The sequence below is a fragment of the Phalaenopsis equestris genome, unplaced genomic scaffold (genome assembly GCF_001263595.1).
Source record: "Phalaenopsis equestris unplaced genomic scaffold, ASM126359v1 Scaffold232974, whole genome shotgun sequence".
In the NCBI taxonomy this organism is placed as follows: domain Eukaryota; kingdom Viridiplantae; phylum Streptophyta; class Magnoliopsida; order Asparagales; family Orchidaceae; genus Phalaenopsis; species Phalaenopsis equestris.
In genome coordinates, this window is record NW_018250931.1 from 201,712 (window position 1) to 219,594 (window position 17,883).

Below are 17,883 nucleotides of genomic sequence, written 5' to 3' on the forward strand. Positions count from 1 at the left end.
CTATACAATCCTAAATATAATATAAAAATGTTTCAACAATTAATGAATGAGAGTTACCTAAGTTAATAATAAGATGTTTAAGATATACTTTGAAAAACGACATGTAACGATTGTCATTCGCAATTTGTGTAAGGATGGATTGAAGTGTGGGATCTTCAGGCTTAACTATCTTAGAGGCTAAACTTACTAGTGCATTCAGACCAATGGAGAAATATCTGCTGATAGTCTCCGATGAATGTTGAAATCGCTCCATGGCTCCTCTAATCGACTCATTCTGAGATAAAATATAGAGTGTAATTGTTAACACTTCTCTTGATGTCATTCTAGTAGAGCCATTTAAACCATGATGGTGTTGTAGTTTGTAGAGCAGATCGATGAAAATTTCTTTCGTCATACGAAACATGTTTGCAAAACGTGTCGGATGACCTTGTAGTAACTCACCGACCCATTTATCACCAACATATGTCGATGTCATACATGAAGTTCGTTCGATGTATGTGAAGTAGTAGTCATATAACAAAGTAAGAATAAACACAATCTTTCTAACATAGTGCAAATGTTCTGGATTCATCCTACCAAAAGTAGTTCAAAGATAATAGTTAATACCTTCAAACATTTAAAAACATCTAGATGCAACTCTACAATCAGTACAATCATCATAATAAGTTTTTAATAAAAACATCCAGTTAAATATAAAGAGTGAAATAAAAGAAGTGCTAGAAAAAAAAATAACAATCCACGTTACAACAATACAATCAATTTTGAGATAACGAAACGACAAGGTTTCTAAACATTCAGTTCTCCATGAAGGAACGTATGAAATCGATTTGATATTCTGCCTTTAACTTCACAAAAAATTCTCTACGGACTGGATCTTGTAGTAACTTAACACAGTTTAGATAAAATTTTCTATCTTCCTTCACCTCAGCATGTGCATTTAGGATTCGAAGACACCCCTCAACGGATACATCTAGTGATGCATAAAGCTTAACAGAGCAGGATTCAACAAACTTTTCGATTGTGCTTCTGAAGAATGCCGCTCCTTTCTTCTTTTTCTCCACCATACGTCGTTTTGGAATGGAGGAGGATTCAACAAGTCTTTCTTCAACTGACCTATGGATTTGACAAGACACTTCTCCTGAGCCACTTATATTATCAGTTCCAAGAGCATTAGTTGTGCCAATAAACTCATGTTCAGATGGGGTGAAAGCATGTGTCAACAAGCTTTTCGATTGTGCTTCTGACGAATGCCGCTCCTTTCTTCTTTTTCTCCACGCTACGTCGTTTTGGAATGGAGGATTCAACAAGTCTTTCTTCAACTGACCTATGGATTTGACAAGGCACTTCTCCTGAGCCACTTATATTATCAGTTCCAAGAGCATTAGTTGTGTCAATAAACTCATGTTCAAATGAGGTGAAAGCATGTGCTCCTGTTGCAACAACCCCTTTGAACATACCATCCAGCTTCTCTTCCATTACTAGATCAATACTATTCATTTTAAATTTTTTAGCTGCTGGCACGACCTGCATCGTGAAGAAAAGTTAATTAGTTAAATCATTTCAATATAACTCAAATTAAAATAAGGAAATGGTATAGGGTAAGTTTTTACCTGTAGTTTCTCAGCCCACCACTCCTCAGGAGCATCTATCGTTCGTTTCAATGGATCACAGTCCAAACTTGTAGTTCCCCTCTTAAGTTATTTCCAAATTTTTCAATCATTCTTTAATTGATCCCACTTGTTCTTAAATTTCATCCTGTCGTAGTTTCTGCCTATGAGTTCTTTGAATTTGACAGAAACATTATTCCAACCTTCTTTGTTAAAATATGTCGTAGGTCTATTTTCTAACTCCACTTCCTTAAGACAAATATCACAAAAACTATTTGTTGCTTCCCTGTCCCACATCATAGATGATCCAACTTCTTTGCCCTTATTCATTGTGGTACTTACTAGTGAAAGGTTAAATAAGAAAAAAAATGCATTTAATAACATGACCTTAGAACTCCAATATTGACTAAAAATTCAGCTAGTTCTCAATATTATATACATATATATGCCAATATTACAAAATAAAACATGAGTTTATCCATCAACCTTTAATTTCAAGAAGAAACCTAATGTAGTATTATTTGGATATAGTAAAATTTTATACACTAAACCATTTTCGCCAAATATTATTATGAAAGCAAGCTCTCCAAGTTTTTTGAAAAAACAGGCCAACCCAAAATGTCATCATGCGAAATCAATGAGCCTCAAATGCTAAAAGGATGCATGGTGGTAATACTATTATGAAAACAAGCTCTCCAACTAATGAATGAAACTAAAAAACAGATCAACATCCTCATTTTATTTATAGGGACGAATCACATAAAATTAGATAAAAAATAAATGAATATTTCATCACATATCCGTTGATCTACCTCTCATTGCAAATGAAAAAATGCTTAATGCGAAGAAGAGGAATAAATGGGCAAGGAAGAAGTTTTACCTTCTGAGAATGTCGAAGAAGGAGCTTGCCGACGAGGAAGAGCAGGCCGAACGGAATCAGGGAGGGCAGACCTAAAAATCTGGGATGAGATTCTCAGGGAAAGATTTAAGAGGGAAGAAGAGATGAATGAGAGGAGGTAAGATCGAGATTTCTTACCAAAGTCTGAGCAAGCTGCCTTCGGCGGAGGCAGAGTGGAGCAAGCTTTCCTCGGCGGAGGCGGCAGAGCGGAGCTTTGGCGGAGGCAGACCGTAGCTTCGGCGGAGCGGAGGCGGCAGAGCGGTGCTTCGGCGGAGGCAGAGCGAAGCTGGAGGCGAAGGCAGAGCGGATCTGGAATTAAGGAGTGCGAATATGTTTTTAGGGCAAGAGGAGGGTAGGTGCGTAAAATATGTCCCAATCGCGCGTTCGAAACGTTGATCGAGGGTCGATACCCGCGATAAGCTTTTCTCCAAATCGCAAACGCGATTATAAAATAAGCTGCGCAAACGCGCAAAATAAACGGTGCGGGGCGTTTTCAAAAACGCCGCCGCACTTATAAGCTGCCCCAAACGGGCCCTAAAACTTTCGGTTAATACATGGAAACTAGTTGATACATGAATGTTTCAATGCGATATCATGGTTGTATTTACCTTGCTCGAGGGGATAACAAAGCCATGCCTGAGGCAACTCAAATCTTTAGCAAATCACTATTCTTTTTTCTTTAGCCATTTCCTTATGTGGAATTTGATGTTGCACCAGTATTATTCTAATGTAGCTATGAAGTACCTAACTTTGACAAAGTGATAAGGTTAGCCTTATTCATTTCCAAAAAGTATTCATAAGGCCATGAGGTCTTTGAGATTCTCTTAGATCAATTTATTCTTTTAAAGGAGATTATGGGTCTGTTTGGGGCAGCTGCAACTTATACAACTTATCTAAATAATCAGCTTATCTTGATAATCTGCTGATTAATAACTGATCCAGATAAGCTGTCTGGCTGTTTGGTTTGTGCGTTTGGAAAACAATTGATTCTAGATAAATGATCATTCTGCCCATATTTTGGATTAAACTGTTTAGCTGTTTGGTTTGTGCGTTTGGAAAACAACTGATTTGTAGTTTTTTGTTGTAAAAGACTTTTCATATATTATAAATTTTAATTTTCCAAAAATTATTTTAAATTATGTGTAACATAAATTTTAATCAATAATTTATATTTTACGCTAATTTTAAAATAAATTAATTTAAATTTAATTTATTAACAAAATTACATGTCGTCACACTTAAAATATATAAGCTACATGAATCCTTTTTTTTCTATTGCGCCCTCTCTGACAAATAAAATTTAATTTTTATATTTATATAATTTTACCTATATTTGAAAGATGTGATATATTTTACAAACGTTAATATTAATATTTTGTTATGTGATATATTTTTTTAATATTATAGAAACATTAAAATTTAGGTGAAACAAATAAGTCTTTCCAGAGAGAGAATAAGAAGAAAGTAAACTCAAACAAAAAAAAAAAATGCAGGAGAAGCCGAAGAAACCGAAGTGAAGAACTTCATATAACCCTTATTTTATTACACAATTAACCTAGAGTACAGACACACATACATATATTTGTTGTATGATAAATTTGTAATTTCATAACAATACAAAATTCTGATGCTGACTTCACCTAAAATAGAGTTTAAGATACAAAATTAAAACCAAAATACATATTAAAACTAGAATTAGTAGTAGGATTATAACATTCAATTTAAAATGCAAATGTAACATTTCATGAGAACCATTGCTCGGTTGGTGCACGATCGAACCCCGAGCAACATTATGAGGTTGGAAAACACTCGAACTATAGTGATAGTCTCCGATTGTGACACCATCGAATTCTGTGCAACGCTGTCCGATTGGAATAACGTAGAATCTGAAGGATTGCCTGCCCACCTGAAGAAGTCGCAGTTACGTGTTTTCACCTCTGACACCTATAGAACTTCCTTCCGTAGCTATGTTGCCGGCATGACGTCAGTAGAAATGACGACATTCCGCAGCGGCACATCATTTGCCCGGACTTCCCTAAATACTAGAACTCATCGTTCTGCAATTATTAAAAAGAGAATATATCAGTAAAAAAAAAGAGGAAATAAAGAAAATTTACATACCAAAGTGTGGAGGCAACGGTTGCTGACAATGGAAGTATAGAGAAATGTTTTCATAGAACTCCCATTTCAAGTGTTTGCTCAACTCATAATGAATATTTGTGTTTGCTGTTTAGAAGCAATTAAATGCAGAACAAATAACAAAATAACAATACAACAAACTCATAAATGTGAAGGCAAATCAATCCTTGTTGAGCAAACCGAATAAGCTATGCTTCTTCCACGATAAAGTCATCCATGGAATAACCACAAGCTTTAAAAGTACATTTCCAAAATTTAATTTTTTCTCTTTTTTTACCGATTCAAAGCTACAGGTAGAGCTCTCCGCTGTGCGGGCTCAAATATGACATGGAATTGCATATCCACGGATTAGTATCCATAAATCCCAGTGGTAATGACAACATTGGTTACCTAAGAATAACTTGGCCATCCAAAGATGCGGCATCATCACCATTGGAAGCATATGAATATCATCACCTAATAAATTCTTTCAGTTGCGAAGATCATTCAGATAAACATTCATGCCAAAGTGACATGCATAACCAACAAACAATTATCTAGGTAGATAAATGAAAATAAACACCCAACTACAGCATAGTTTAATAACTTGAGATAAGTTTGCAGCCCATATGAAAGAAGTTCCCATAAGAAAGAAGTTCCATAGAATTGAATAATTACATCTATGGATATAGTCAAGAACCAGTACATGATCATCCCAAAAGGTAACATTTACTTTATATCTTTCAGATGATTCGCTTACTCAAATGCAACTGGAAAATATAAGAATAACTAGTTGAAGGTGCATCATGTATTGCATCAACACCTTGTTAAACTACTGCTGGAAGGCCCTCTTCATCAAACCTCAAGAACAATAGTTTTTACTTGTTTTCAAATTCAAAATTAACCTGTGCCATCCTTAGATCACCCAAAACTTATGTTGCAGAATAAAGGGGCATTAACATACACCATCATCTTATGTTGCAGAAGAAGAAAAAAAAAAACAAATTGTTATTAGTTTAATAGCAAACTACTGCGTTAAACTTATTAGAATTATGTCAAGATTCAAAATTTGATTAACACAAAAGTGCTCCTTATGCAGACTGGATCAATGCCGCTAAATTTGAATTTTTTGGCTGTCGGCACTGCCTGTAATAGAGAAGAAAAATTATTAGTAAAATCATTTCAATGTGAAAATCTATGCAATAAGTAAATGTAGGCATGTATTTACTTTTATCTTCTCAGCCCACCATTCCTCTGGTTCATCAATTATCCGCTTCAGTGGATCCCAACTCAATCCCATTGATCCCTTTTGAGTTTTTTCCAAAATTTTCACTCTTTTTTTAATTGATCCCATTTGTTTTTGAGTTTCATTCAATCATAATCCCTTTCGGTCAATTCCTTGAATTTAGTCATAAGATTCTGCAAACCTTTTTTATTAAAATAGGTGGTCGGCTTATTACCCAACTCGACCTCCTTCAGACAGAGATTACAAAATATAAGGGTGGCCTCTTTATCTCACATGGCCGATGATCCGGACTCTTTAGTTTTACTCATTTTGATTGTGAGATAAACGAGCTAGCATGAAATTAATATTATTCAAGAGAGAAAACGTTAGCCTAAAACTTAGATGGAATAATAAAGATCGTGGAAATTGATAATCATAACTAATATTGTCTAAAAAATGCAATAACTTCTCTACTTTTTGCAACAGAGGAGTAAATTATAGATTCTTCAACATTTATCATAGGATTGTTTAGTTAAAGTACATAAAGCTAAGAAGCAAAAATCTTAGATGATCCAAATATATGGTACATGCAAATGCCCATAGATTTATGTAGTGTGAGCCTCTTGAGCATCCTTCACATTTTCCAGAAAATGTATTTTTAATTTGCACAACTCGCTCATAACTCGCTCATATGTTCCAAATATGTTCCAACACCCCAATTCTATAACCATTCTCATCCTTAACATTAAACCCATTTAGTTCTTGAAGTGACCTTAATTTCCCAATTCCAGGTACACTAAAAAAGACATTTGGGGACAATTCCATGGGGCCCAGATTAAAAATATTACTCACATTGCCAGGCACGAAATCATCAGAGCAAAATCCCAAACCACCTTTTTATATATTATGAACCACAAATGATAAACTGCTTAGAGAAATTGGCATGAAATTAGCAAAAGAATTTTTCCAGTTAGCACATTCTAACATGGTAAAACAACAAACGAATCTTTCTCGATGCTTCAAAAATTTCAGTAAAACATTGACAGATCTTATACCGATAATAAAAAAAAGTGAATCTAGATTTTTAGCATCTTTGATCATTCTCAACACTTCCAGATTTTTAGCATCTGCGATTATTCTCAAAGAAGAAGAGCATGTGAGTATAGAGAAGGCTTTCGGCCAAATATATGAGGAGGGAGGAGAGGAGGGAGGGGAGGAACCTTTCTTCACCGTGAGTCTAGAGAACCTTTCTTCACTGCAATATATGAGAAGGACGGAGGAGGGAAACCTTACTTTACCGCAATATTAGAGAAGACTTTCGACCAAATGGGGGAGAGGGAGGAGAGGAGGGAGGAGAAGAATTTCTTTACCAGGGGAGAGCAACCTCTCGGCGAAATGGGTAGTGACGGAGGCAGGATCGGCTTCGATAGAGGAAAGGGTTAGGGCGAAGATCGGGTTAGCGAGGGCAAGGGGGTAAAAGTTGGAGTGCGAACGCGGATCGTGGGGATATACCCACGGTCCGGGTTTAATTGAAAACAGAAAACGGGGTTTTTAAAAACGCACCCTAAATGCATGACACAAACAGAGGCGACATTTTAAAAACGCTGCCGCACTTATACGCTGCCCCAAATGGGCCCTATGTCCAATGGAGATTAACATGATACATATAAGTATTATTTATGTAAGCTATGACTCCATGTTTGGGATCATCATATATTATGTTTTGGCACTTACTCTTTGACTTAAGCTTTGACTTCATGGTAGTCACCGATTGATGTATTGGGCCCAACTCAAACCTTTGGGTGTTCCTCATCCCAATGCCCTATTTAATCTTTATTTGGGAATTTTAAGCTCTATTTGGGAATGCTTGTCTTTTGCATTGAAGCATTGCTTAGTTTGACAAAACTATTTGAATGGTATGCCTCCTGATTGAAGTAGTTGCGAGTCCATTGCTTAGTTCCTCATCCCAAAGGCTATAATAAAAATGATAATTGTACATTTCTAATGTCACAGTTCCCAACTATTTGGATTTTGGACAATGAAAGGCTTATATTGTTGGTGGATTTAGCATAAAATGTGGTGAGCCGTGGAAAATATCTATTAAAACTTGTTTTGTTTTTTTAGTCTGATGTTTTGTTAATTTGACACTAAATAGGACTCAATGAAAATATGACACTAAGTAGGACCCAATGGAGAAAAATGATTCATGTAGCCGACCCCACGTAGTGGGATTAAGACTTTGTTGTTGTCGTTGTTGATGATGTTTTGTTAATGATATTGATATCAGATGCTTACATCCCCGAATGCTCATTTTCTTGAATGAACTCGATTGATTTCGTAAGGAATTTGGAAATTGCATAACCAGTTATGCGATAAGACTGTCTTTTTTCATACCATTTGTAATAAATTCCAACTCTCTGCAATTGTAAAAGATCAGCATATATGATATTGGCATGGATTTATCTATTTATTTTATCTGAGCAGTGATGATGTATGACACAAGCCTTTACGACTTTGCCATTCCACCAAGTATGGCAGCTCATGTTGTAAATGATGGATTTCAATGGCAGTGCCAAGCTTTTATGTCTTAAATCACACGGCTGATTTTCTTTTTTGGAATTTTTTTTTACTTTTTGAGGCATGTTGTAGAAGCTGTTAAACTATAAGCCATGATTTCTATGCTACCCCAAAGTTTTCATTTTTTTAATTTAATTATTTTTTTTGCTAAGAACTAAACTAATAAAGTTAAGGTATGCATATATTAAAGCTGTCTTGGCTTCTAAATGAGTCATCCTTAATGTTCATGTAGATTCAACAAGTCGAAACTTCATCTACCAGGATTGTTTGTCAGCTTTTTGGGGTCTTTCATAACTTTAATACATTAAATAAAGACAATCCAGTAGTAAATGGTGAGTCCCTAGTTATTTTGTTGATTTATTCTAGCACCATTTGAGGCACATCTAGCTGCAAGGGATCTAATTTGGTGAGATGGTACACCCCCTGATTGAAATAGTTGTCTTCCGTCCTCAAAGTTGACCTTACTGTTTATATTTATAATTTATCTTGATTGTTTTGCTTTGTTATTGCAAAATAATTAGAAAATTGTTTATATTTTTACTTTACTAATGTGAGTTGATCAATAATGATTACCTCATTTTGTTACAGTTGTACCTTTCAGCTGATGCAATTGCACAGTTTTATGAGGATCAACGTACATGTTGGAGTTTATGCTTGCTTTTCTAGATCTAACTTGATATCCCCTGGGAATGGTACTTTCTTAAGTCTAGAATTTCTTTGGACATGTTTGTGATCACTTTTATTTTTATTCATAAAAAATGTTTGTTTATTGTGTTTTAAATTATTTTTTAATTTCTTGTTTTTGAAAACAACATTCGGGTATTTTCATTATTTATAAAACAACTATCACTGCTGATCTTCACCATCATTGTCATCACTGCTACCACGTTGGCAACAGCCACCCCCACCGCCCTGCTGCCAATCTCTGCTACAATTGCATAAATGACAAAAAAATAATATATTTTGAGATACCAAATATATTTTATTTTACATCAAATTATAAACAAAAAAAGTGATACTAAATCCTCCCATAAAAATATTTTGACTTAGTTTCTGGCCAACAAAGATATGTTATTGTGCTTATTATAGGTGTTTGTGTGTGCAGAGAATCAGTGTAAAATGGTTTTGTCAACCAATTTCCTTTTTGAAAACTATGAATGATGATTAAAATCTCTCATTACTTCATTGAAAAGTGATATAAACAATCTTGTCTTCCTTTCTATTGGGACTGGCTTATGTAGTATCTTGTATGCATGCTTATGTTTTTCTAACCACTGGTAAATATTAATGCATACAGTCTTATGTTAGAGGCTTAGGGCACATCATATATTGTTGTTTAGGTAAACTTGTGTCTTTTCAGGTTATTCCCCGATACATTGTAATCGATTGTGCAAATTACTTTGGAGTATTGAAGCTGACATAGGGGACAACCAACTCATATTCCTGACAGGGGATCTAGTATCTTTAGGCTGCTGGAATCCAGATTTAGCTGTGCTTTTGTCTCCTTCTACAGAATTTGCTCACTTATGGTATGCTGAAATAAAGGTGATTCTTCTAATTTCCAGTTTAAATTCCACATTTCCCATTCATTTTACCTAGATATGTTGACAATGTTCATCCTGGAATAATAAGTTTGATTAGCAAAACATGTCTTAGGTAATGGAACTTGTAAACTTTAATATTATATGATCTAGCTGACTCATAGTTGACAGAAGGTAGTTAACTCTTTATTATTATTTATTGTATTGCGTTTTTTTTTCCTTTTGAATAAAATGCATTAACCCTCATTTGTCATGCAATTGAAAGAAAAATTACTTCTTTCAATGCTCTTTTTGATGCATCGGAAGCATATTTTTTGTTTTTATTTTTCTTTTGATAATAAGTTAATGGAAAAAACTATGTACGGGAAGCATGTTCTTGGATTTTATTTTCCCTTTTATAATAAGTTATAAGAAAAAACTCAGTAGCAACTTGTACATTTATCATAAGCCTATTATTACTAATCTCTCGTATCATGACATTTCTTAAGCTTAATATGATCATCATTGAATATTTAAATAAATATACGATTCAATTTAAAATATGCTGAATAACATCGGATACAAATGCTTAGTTTATAGATAATAGAAATATTTATTTAAAAGTTTCACCAATTAATAAAATATTTATATAATCAGAATTAGTGAGCTAGTATTAACAAAATTATTGTGCAGCCATTTGTTCGTTAATAATAGGTTGTAAACATATTTTCTTATATATGAAGCATTTATGTTGAATTGTACACACAAATCTAATTAATTATGAATGCACTGATAACAGTCTAAAAAAATTATCTTTTCTATTAGAGAAAAAAATTATTTTTTATATTAGGATGTGTATCTTTCCTACTTGATGATTTACCCTTTCTAGACGAACATCGCAAAAATCTGTTTGTTAAACAATCCCAAAGTTACTTCGCCTCATAAAAGTCTATAAACATATCAATCTGATTATAAATTGATCCATTAAGAAAAATACTAAAATTCAAAATTTAAATAAAAAAAATTGAATTTCTTACCTTACCTACTTCGCTTCCCTTTCTCTCTCTCTCCTTCTCGCCTTCCCCTACCCTTCTTCTTTTTCTCCTCTCTTTCTTTTTGCTTCTCTTCTTCTTACTTGTCCCTGATTTTCCCCACAATATTCACCCACCCAGCTAACGTGATGGAAAAAAATGGTAGTTTGAAGGCTTAGTTTATAATATATATACACTTATAAATATAATCAAATAATTATATACATAAATGTATAAATAGTTTATTCTTTATTTCGTTTTAACCGTGCTTAATATACCTTATTGTTGCATGTAGAGATTAGTGGCAAATTGGGTTTCCAATACTGTGCTATATTAACACTCAGCACAATCAAAATAAAATTTTAGAGAAAAATTATCAAAACTAAAATTAATTCCATAACTCTCTCATTTTTGAGAATTAGCCTACAGTTCTATATATCTAAATGATCGTTTTGAAGAGTAGAATGCAATAGAATAATTTTTGTTTTATGATTTTTGAATAACTTATTATTTTAGAGAGACTTTATTTGGGGTATTTTGCTCTTGTACCATATCAACAACTGGGACATTGCACTTAAAGAAACTAGGCTCCATTATTCTTCTCAAAATATTTGAATTATTTATTTATTTAGTTAGTTATTTATTTTTTTGTAGTCTTCTTCATCAACAAAACAAACTTAACAAAAAAAAAAGGCATTTTTATTGGTTGTTCTCCAAACCAATAATGATATTAGTATTATTCTTCTAATATTATACTATAATGAATTTAATCTTTTTAAAAAATCAATCAATCCTTGAGTTCACATTTAAATGGTTTGTTAAAACTCAGTATATGAATTTGAGTTTTGTTCTATTTTATCTCAATCTATATCCCTTCCATACCTACTTGAATCACACTCACTTGAATACCATTTTTTTCACTGCCCTAAAGTTTAGAAGGTCTCATACAACGAGCATGACACAATGGGTCATCTCTTTTAAATGGCAAGAAAATTCAACTAATAAAGTGCAATAAACCTTTTTTTGTACACTAAACTTTGAGTCTGACATCACTTCACAATGTAGCAATGACTCTTATGATGATCTTAGCATTTGCTTTCAGGAAGGGCATAAAGCATTGCACTAAACTCGCTATTAATCATTATATTTTTTATGACAAATTATTTTCTCCCTTTTATCAAGAATTTATCAAGCATTGGGATTCAAAATAATATTGAAGAATTAAAGGTGCTTGAATGGAGAATTGCAATTTATGAAGCAATTAATGCTCTTGAAAGAAACAATGCATTGAAACTTTCAAATCTTACCAAAAGGAAGAAACCTATTGGATGGTATGATATTAGGATAATAACCCTCATACCATTATTGGTGAGGTGAGTAGCCAATAAAAATAAATTTTTTTGGGTTGGGTTAAGTTTGCTTCCTTGATGAGGATGCTATGCTAAAACAAGTGTCAAATGCTTTGAGAAGAAGCATAAAGCTGAGTTTGTTTTTAAGATAGGCTTGGATGAGAGTTTGATAATGAGTTTTGAATATGAAAATTTTTTATGGCACCTGATTGATAAAATATACAACAGTGAGGACAACAAGATAGGAGGGGATTCTCTTTTAGATGTCATGAAAATTCAACTAATAAGGTCTAACAAACCATTCATCTTAAACTAAACCCAATGCATGATTTGAGTCTTGACATCACTTCCTAATGCAGTGTTGACTCTAATGATCTTAATGTTTCAATTGCTTTCAAGAAAGGCATAAGGAATTGCACTAAACTCTCGGTCAATAATTATTTTTTTGATGACAAATTACTCCATAAGTTTCATCATGCCTTTATTATGAATTTATTTACTGTGGAAGTTCTAAATAATCTTGAAGAAACCTTAATGGTAATTGAATCTCAATTACAATTAATGAAGAAATTTATGCTTTAGAACGAAATAATACATGAAAATATTCAAATCAAACGGAAGAAATCTATTGGATACAATTGGATCTTCAATTTAAAATACACATTTTGATGAGAGTATTTTGATATATATAAAACAACATTATTTGCAAAATGGTTCACATAAATGTAGGAAATTGATTATCAAGGAACTTTTGCTCGAATTGTTGAATGAACATTGTTCGGGTAATTTTGTTTCTTGGTGGTAATTTATATTGTTCATTTTATTAATTAAATGTAAAAATTCCTTTTTAAATGCGAACTTGGATGATAAAGTTTTTATAACAATTTCTTTTGAATTTGAGAGTAATGGCAATATGAATAAAGTTTGTAGACTTAATACATTTTTATATGACTTAAAATTGTTACCAAGAGCATAACTTAGATGATGAATTTTATATAACAATTCGTCTAATTTGAGAGTAATTGCAATATGAATAATGTTTGCAAACTCAATAAATCTTTATATGGCTAAAAATAGTTACCAACAACACGACCCCGTGAGTTCTTATGGCGATTAAAAGTGAGGATAGTTTAGATGATTTACGCAGAAATCATTTGTTGATGATATCATTTTGTAGGGAATTATGAAGAACATTGAAACATTTTAAATGTTTCTTGGCTAAATAATTTGAAATCAAAGATCTTGTTCCAAAAAAAATACTTTCTAAGCGTGGAGGTAACACAAAAAGTCAAGGGGATATTTGTCTCTCAATAAAATATATTTTTAACTTATCAAAGGGAACTAACTTGCTAGAGTATCTGCCTATAAATACACCAATGGATCCTTTAAAAAAAATTGGAATGATGATTCAATCTATATTTACGAAGAGAGATATCAACAATTAGTTGAAAAACTTTTTTGCTTGTCTCACAGTAGAGCTATTTTTTTGTTTTCCTCATAGCATTTTTAATGGGTTCATGAACAACCCTTCTAGGGAACACCTTGATTCTGCATATGGGATAGCAATGCATATTAAGAAGACACTTTGAAAAGGGTTAATTTTTTAGAAAAAAAGAACTAACACTATACACAAATTTTCATTATGCTTACTAGATAAGATTTGTAGCTGATTGTAAATTCACATTTAGCTATTTCTCATTTATATGGAAAAAATTAGTCACATGGAAAAGTAAAACATAAATATATGTTGCTCGGATCAGTGTTGAAGTCGAATTTAGGGCCATAGCCTATGGAATTGGTGAATTTATGTTCTTAAGCACCTTCTAGAATTTAAAAGCTTTTAATACAAAACTAATGGTAATAAAGTGTGTCAATCATGTTACCGTTAGCATTGCTAAGAAACATGCTTAACATGATTGGATTATGCATGCCGAGTTTGATAGAGACTTTATAAATGAGAAAATTGAATAAGGAATCGTTAAAGTTTGTTACACTTCAAATGATATCAAATTATTGATATCCTCCTTGCTGATGCCCTTAATTAAATGCAGTTTAGTACCTTTTTCTTTCAAGCTGGAACGATCAATATATATTCCCAATTTGAGGGGCAGTATGGAAATCCTGAACTCATTCAAGTTTATGGATATCTTTCCAACAAATGGAGAAATTTTTCTAGATTCATGCATATGCTAGTGGACAACAACCTGTCATAATTTGCAAGGATTAAAGACAACGGCTATAAATCATGAGTCATCATGGAAAATCTCAAGTAGGGAAAAATTTGGAAATGTTCATTCAAACAAACAGTCTTAGGTTCTTTCTTTCAAACGGTCATCCCTAATTGTAATTCCTGTCATTCTACGGTCCCAAATTGTTTGACGGTTAAGTCCATTGTAGGAAGATGTAGCCACGTGTTTAAATCAAAGATCATGATTTCCTATATTTTCCTAGTGACTTGTTTCTCTGTAAAAGAGGAATGATATCATATATGTATTTCCCTATTTGTGTTAATATTTTGCCCATTTTTTTATGTCAAGTTATTGATTTCTATTATATGCCCTCCATTTGGGTCTTATATCTCCAAAAAATTATGTTTTCCTTCGCCTATTCGGAAAAGAAAAATATAGGAGCATTACTTACATGGCGCACAATTTTTATGTATTTACATATTTCACACAAACTTTCATGTTTTACACATATAGCGCTCAAGTCCTTAATATCACATCAAAACTAGCAAAATTACCACTTTTAAAAGTGATGCATTTTTTTTATGAGTCGGTTTAAAACACCAAAGTGCTATGTATGTAAATACGAAAGTATAGGTTTGAAATGTGTAAATACATAAGAATTGTGTGCTACATATGTAAATTTCCCAAAAATACAATATACTTCTATATTTGTCAACAACGATATAGTTGGATTGGCATTTGTTGGTCTGTTTGTTGATACTCATATATTTTTTCCATAATTCAGCAATAATTTGCAGATACCCTCGTGTATCATTGTTCAAGACAAAATTTAGCATTTGATTTAAATTGATAATTTTGAGTTTGGAAGAGATGATATTCTTTGCTTCTATTTTGTGTAACCTCTTGATTAAGGGATTTGACGATTACATAGCACTTCACGGTCAACAGAAGAAAACGATTTATTTTTTGTGCCTTCTCTCATTGTTTTTGAGCTGTGGGACACTTTAATTGCAAGAAAGTTGCATGTTATGGTTCTGTGTGATGAGGCTTATTGATGTTTCATGGACAAGCACGCATGGAAAACTTTACTTTTATTTATTTTATGAATGCTTTATATTTGTTGTAAACACCATGCAACACGATTATGCACAATTGCAAGTTTCTGCCCTTTTCTGAAGCTTTCAAACTGTATATCCAGGTACCTAATGGGATCCATTTCAAGTACAATTATTTTATAAAGAACAAGAAATTGCCGGCTGATGTCCTTATTTGGAGGGCGGGGCCTGAATTTTCCTTGTCCGTGCCTCTTGAAAATGATGAACAGGAAGAGGTTGTTGTAAGAGATTCTTGGATGAGAACTAGATTAAGGAGCTGGCCAAGTCCCTCATGGGATTCATGGATGTTGGATATGGAGCTTCCAGTTCGTCATGGGCATCACATCAGTGAGGTTATTCATAGGACTCCATCTACAGGTACTTGCAAACCTTATATTATTTATCTAGACATCCACATGAGCTGTTCTGTTGTTTCTGAACACTTAAATGCTTTCAGTGCATGACAGGTGAACAGGAGATGTTGCCAAATTCCAATGGGAGCCATTCAATTAGGAAGCAGTTCCCTGCTGGTCAAACTTCAAATAACCATATACCCAAGGAGGACCCAACAGTTACTTCTAGTTGCTTAGAAGAGATATTACCGGAACGAGACCAGCCTGTTGAAGAACCATGGCTACTTCGATCTACACTATCGTCCATGGTTGAACCTAAAAATCTTGATGTTACGACTGAACAAAATAAAAGTCACCAAATTGAATCTCCTGGAAACTTGTGCTCTGACACAGAAATGTCAATTCCTGAAGAGAGCCAACTATCTTATGCTGAGAAATCTGCCTCCATAGTTATACTAATTAACTCTTCCATATGTACCATGCAAAGAATTGCCATTTTGGAAGATGGAAAGCTTGTTGAATTACTACTAGAACCAGTTAAAAATAATGTGCAGTGTGATAGTATCTATTTAGGAGTTGTGACAAAATTTGTTCCTCATATGGGTGGTGCATTTGTAGATATTGGGATTTCTCGACCTTCTCTTATGGACATAAAGCAAAACAGAGAGCCATTTGTGTTTCCTCTTTTTCAACAAGAAATTGGTAGAGAATATGTCAACGGCTTTTTTAATGCTGAAAAAAGCAAATTGACAAACATGAATGAAAATGAACAATGCTTGGATGATGAGGACTGCATTGACAATGTCTTGGAGGTTGATCCTGAAGTTGCTTACTCGAGGGAAGATTTTGAGGATCCAGAAACAGATGATGAAATTGATGTCACTGATGTTCCTCAAAATACGAGTTTTGCTAGCGAGTTTGTCAGCAATGAGTATTATTCTGAAGATTCTGAAGTAAATGAGAGTCACTTGCAAGATGATGTTGAGAATTATCTCATTTTAGCTGCAGAAGATTCTAATTTTTTACATCCCATACGAACTTCAACTAAGTGGGACAATTCCATATCAGCTGATAACAAATGGGCTAATGTTCGCAAAGGCACAAAAGTTATTGTTCAGGTGGTTAAAGAGGGGTTAGGAACAAAAGGTCCAGCTCTCAGTGCTTATCCAAAGTTAAAAAGCCGATTCTGGGTAAGTATTTTAAGGTCATGATAAATGGCTCTTCCATTTCTGTTTTTTAGTACCTTGTCATGGTTAATTTTTGTGATATTTATATTCATGCCACCAATTACTATGTATTTACATATCTAACACCTAAATTTTCATTTTGCATTTATGCCACATAAGTGGGACAATCCATATCACTATTTTAGTCTTTTAAAAGTGAAATACACATTTTTATGCATGGGTATGGTGGCATATATATAATAATTGAAGTTTTGGTATGTAAATACATAGGAATTGAGTGGTATGTATATATATCTTCCTAATTTTTTATACCTTAATTCCTTAGATTAGGTTGGTTGTGTTTAGTTTCCGGATTTCTGTGAGCCATGTTTATAAGGAATCTGAAAAATTGTTAATGTTTTCAGCAAACTATTATTTATTGTACATTAAGGCTAAAATTATGTTCTCGGAGTTTGAAATGTGGATGCTATGTGGCATAGGAAGGTTATGCATTTAGAGGAAGTAAGATGTCATACTCGTGAACACAGTTGGATATATATATCTGGTAAAACTTTATCTCTTATTCTCTCTCTCTCTCTCTCTCTCTATATATATATATATGGATGGATGGCATAGGAAGGTCATTCATTTAGAGGAAGTAAGATGTCATACTCGTTAACACAGTTTGATATATATATGTATATGTATATGGTAAAACTTTATCTTTATACATATATATATATATATATATATATA

The 17,883-nt window shown here is 33.3% G+C and overlaps 1 protein-coding gene across 2 annotated transcripts in view; it reads left to right on the forward strand.

The window, feature by feature from the left end:
- The window catches only part of LOC110038495 (ribonuclease E/G-like protein, chloroplastic), a 112,152-nt gene that overhangs the window by 5,525 nt on the left and 88,744 nt on the right, over positions 1-17,883 (forward strand). Inside the window, exons 2-5 of one of the 2 annotated variants that reach the window (XM_020743359.1) lie at positions 9,014-9,117; positions 9,786-9,970; positions 15,713-15,986; positions 16,076-17,151. In XM_020743359.1, the coding sequence (XP_020599018.1) occupies positions 9,014-9,117; positions 9,786-9,970; positions 15,713-15,986; positions 16,076-17,151 (1,639 nt within the window). Of the gene's footprint in view, positions 1-9,013; positions 9,118-9,785; positions 9,971-15,712; positions 15,987-16,065; positions 17,152-17,883 lie in introns of those variants that run through there. The other variant, XM_020743360.1, reaches the window with a different exon arrangement.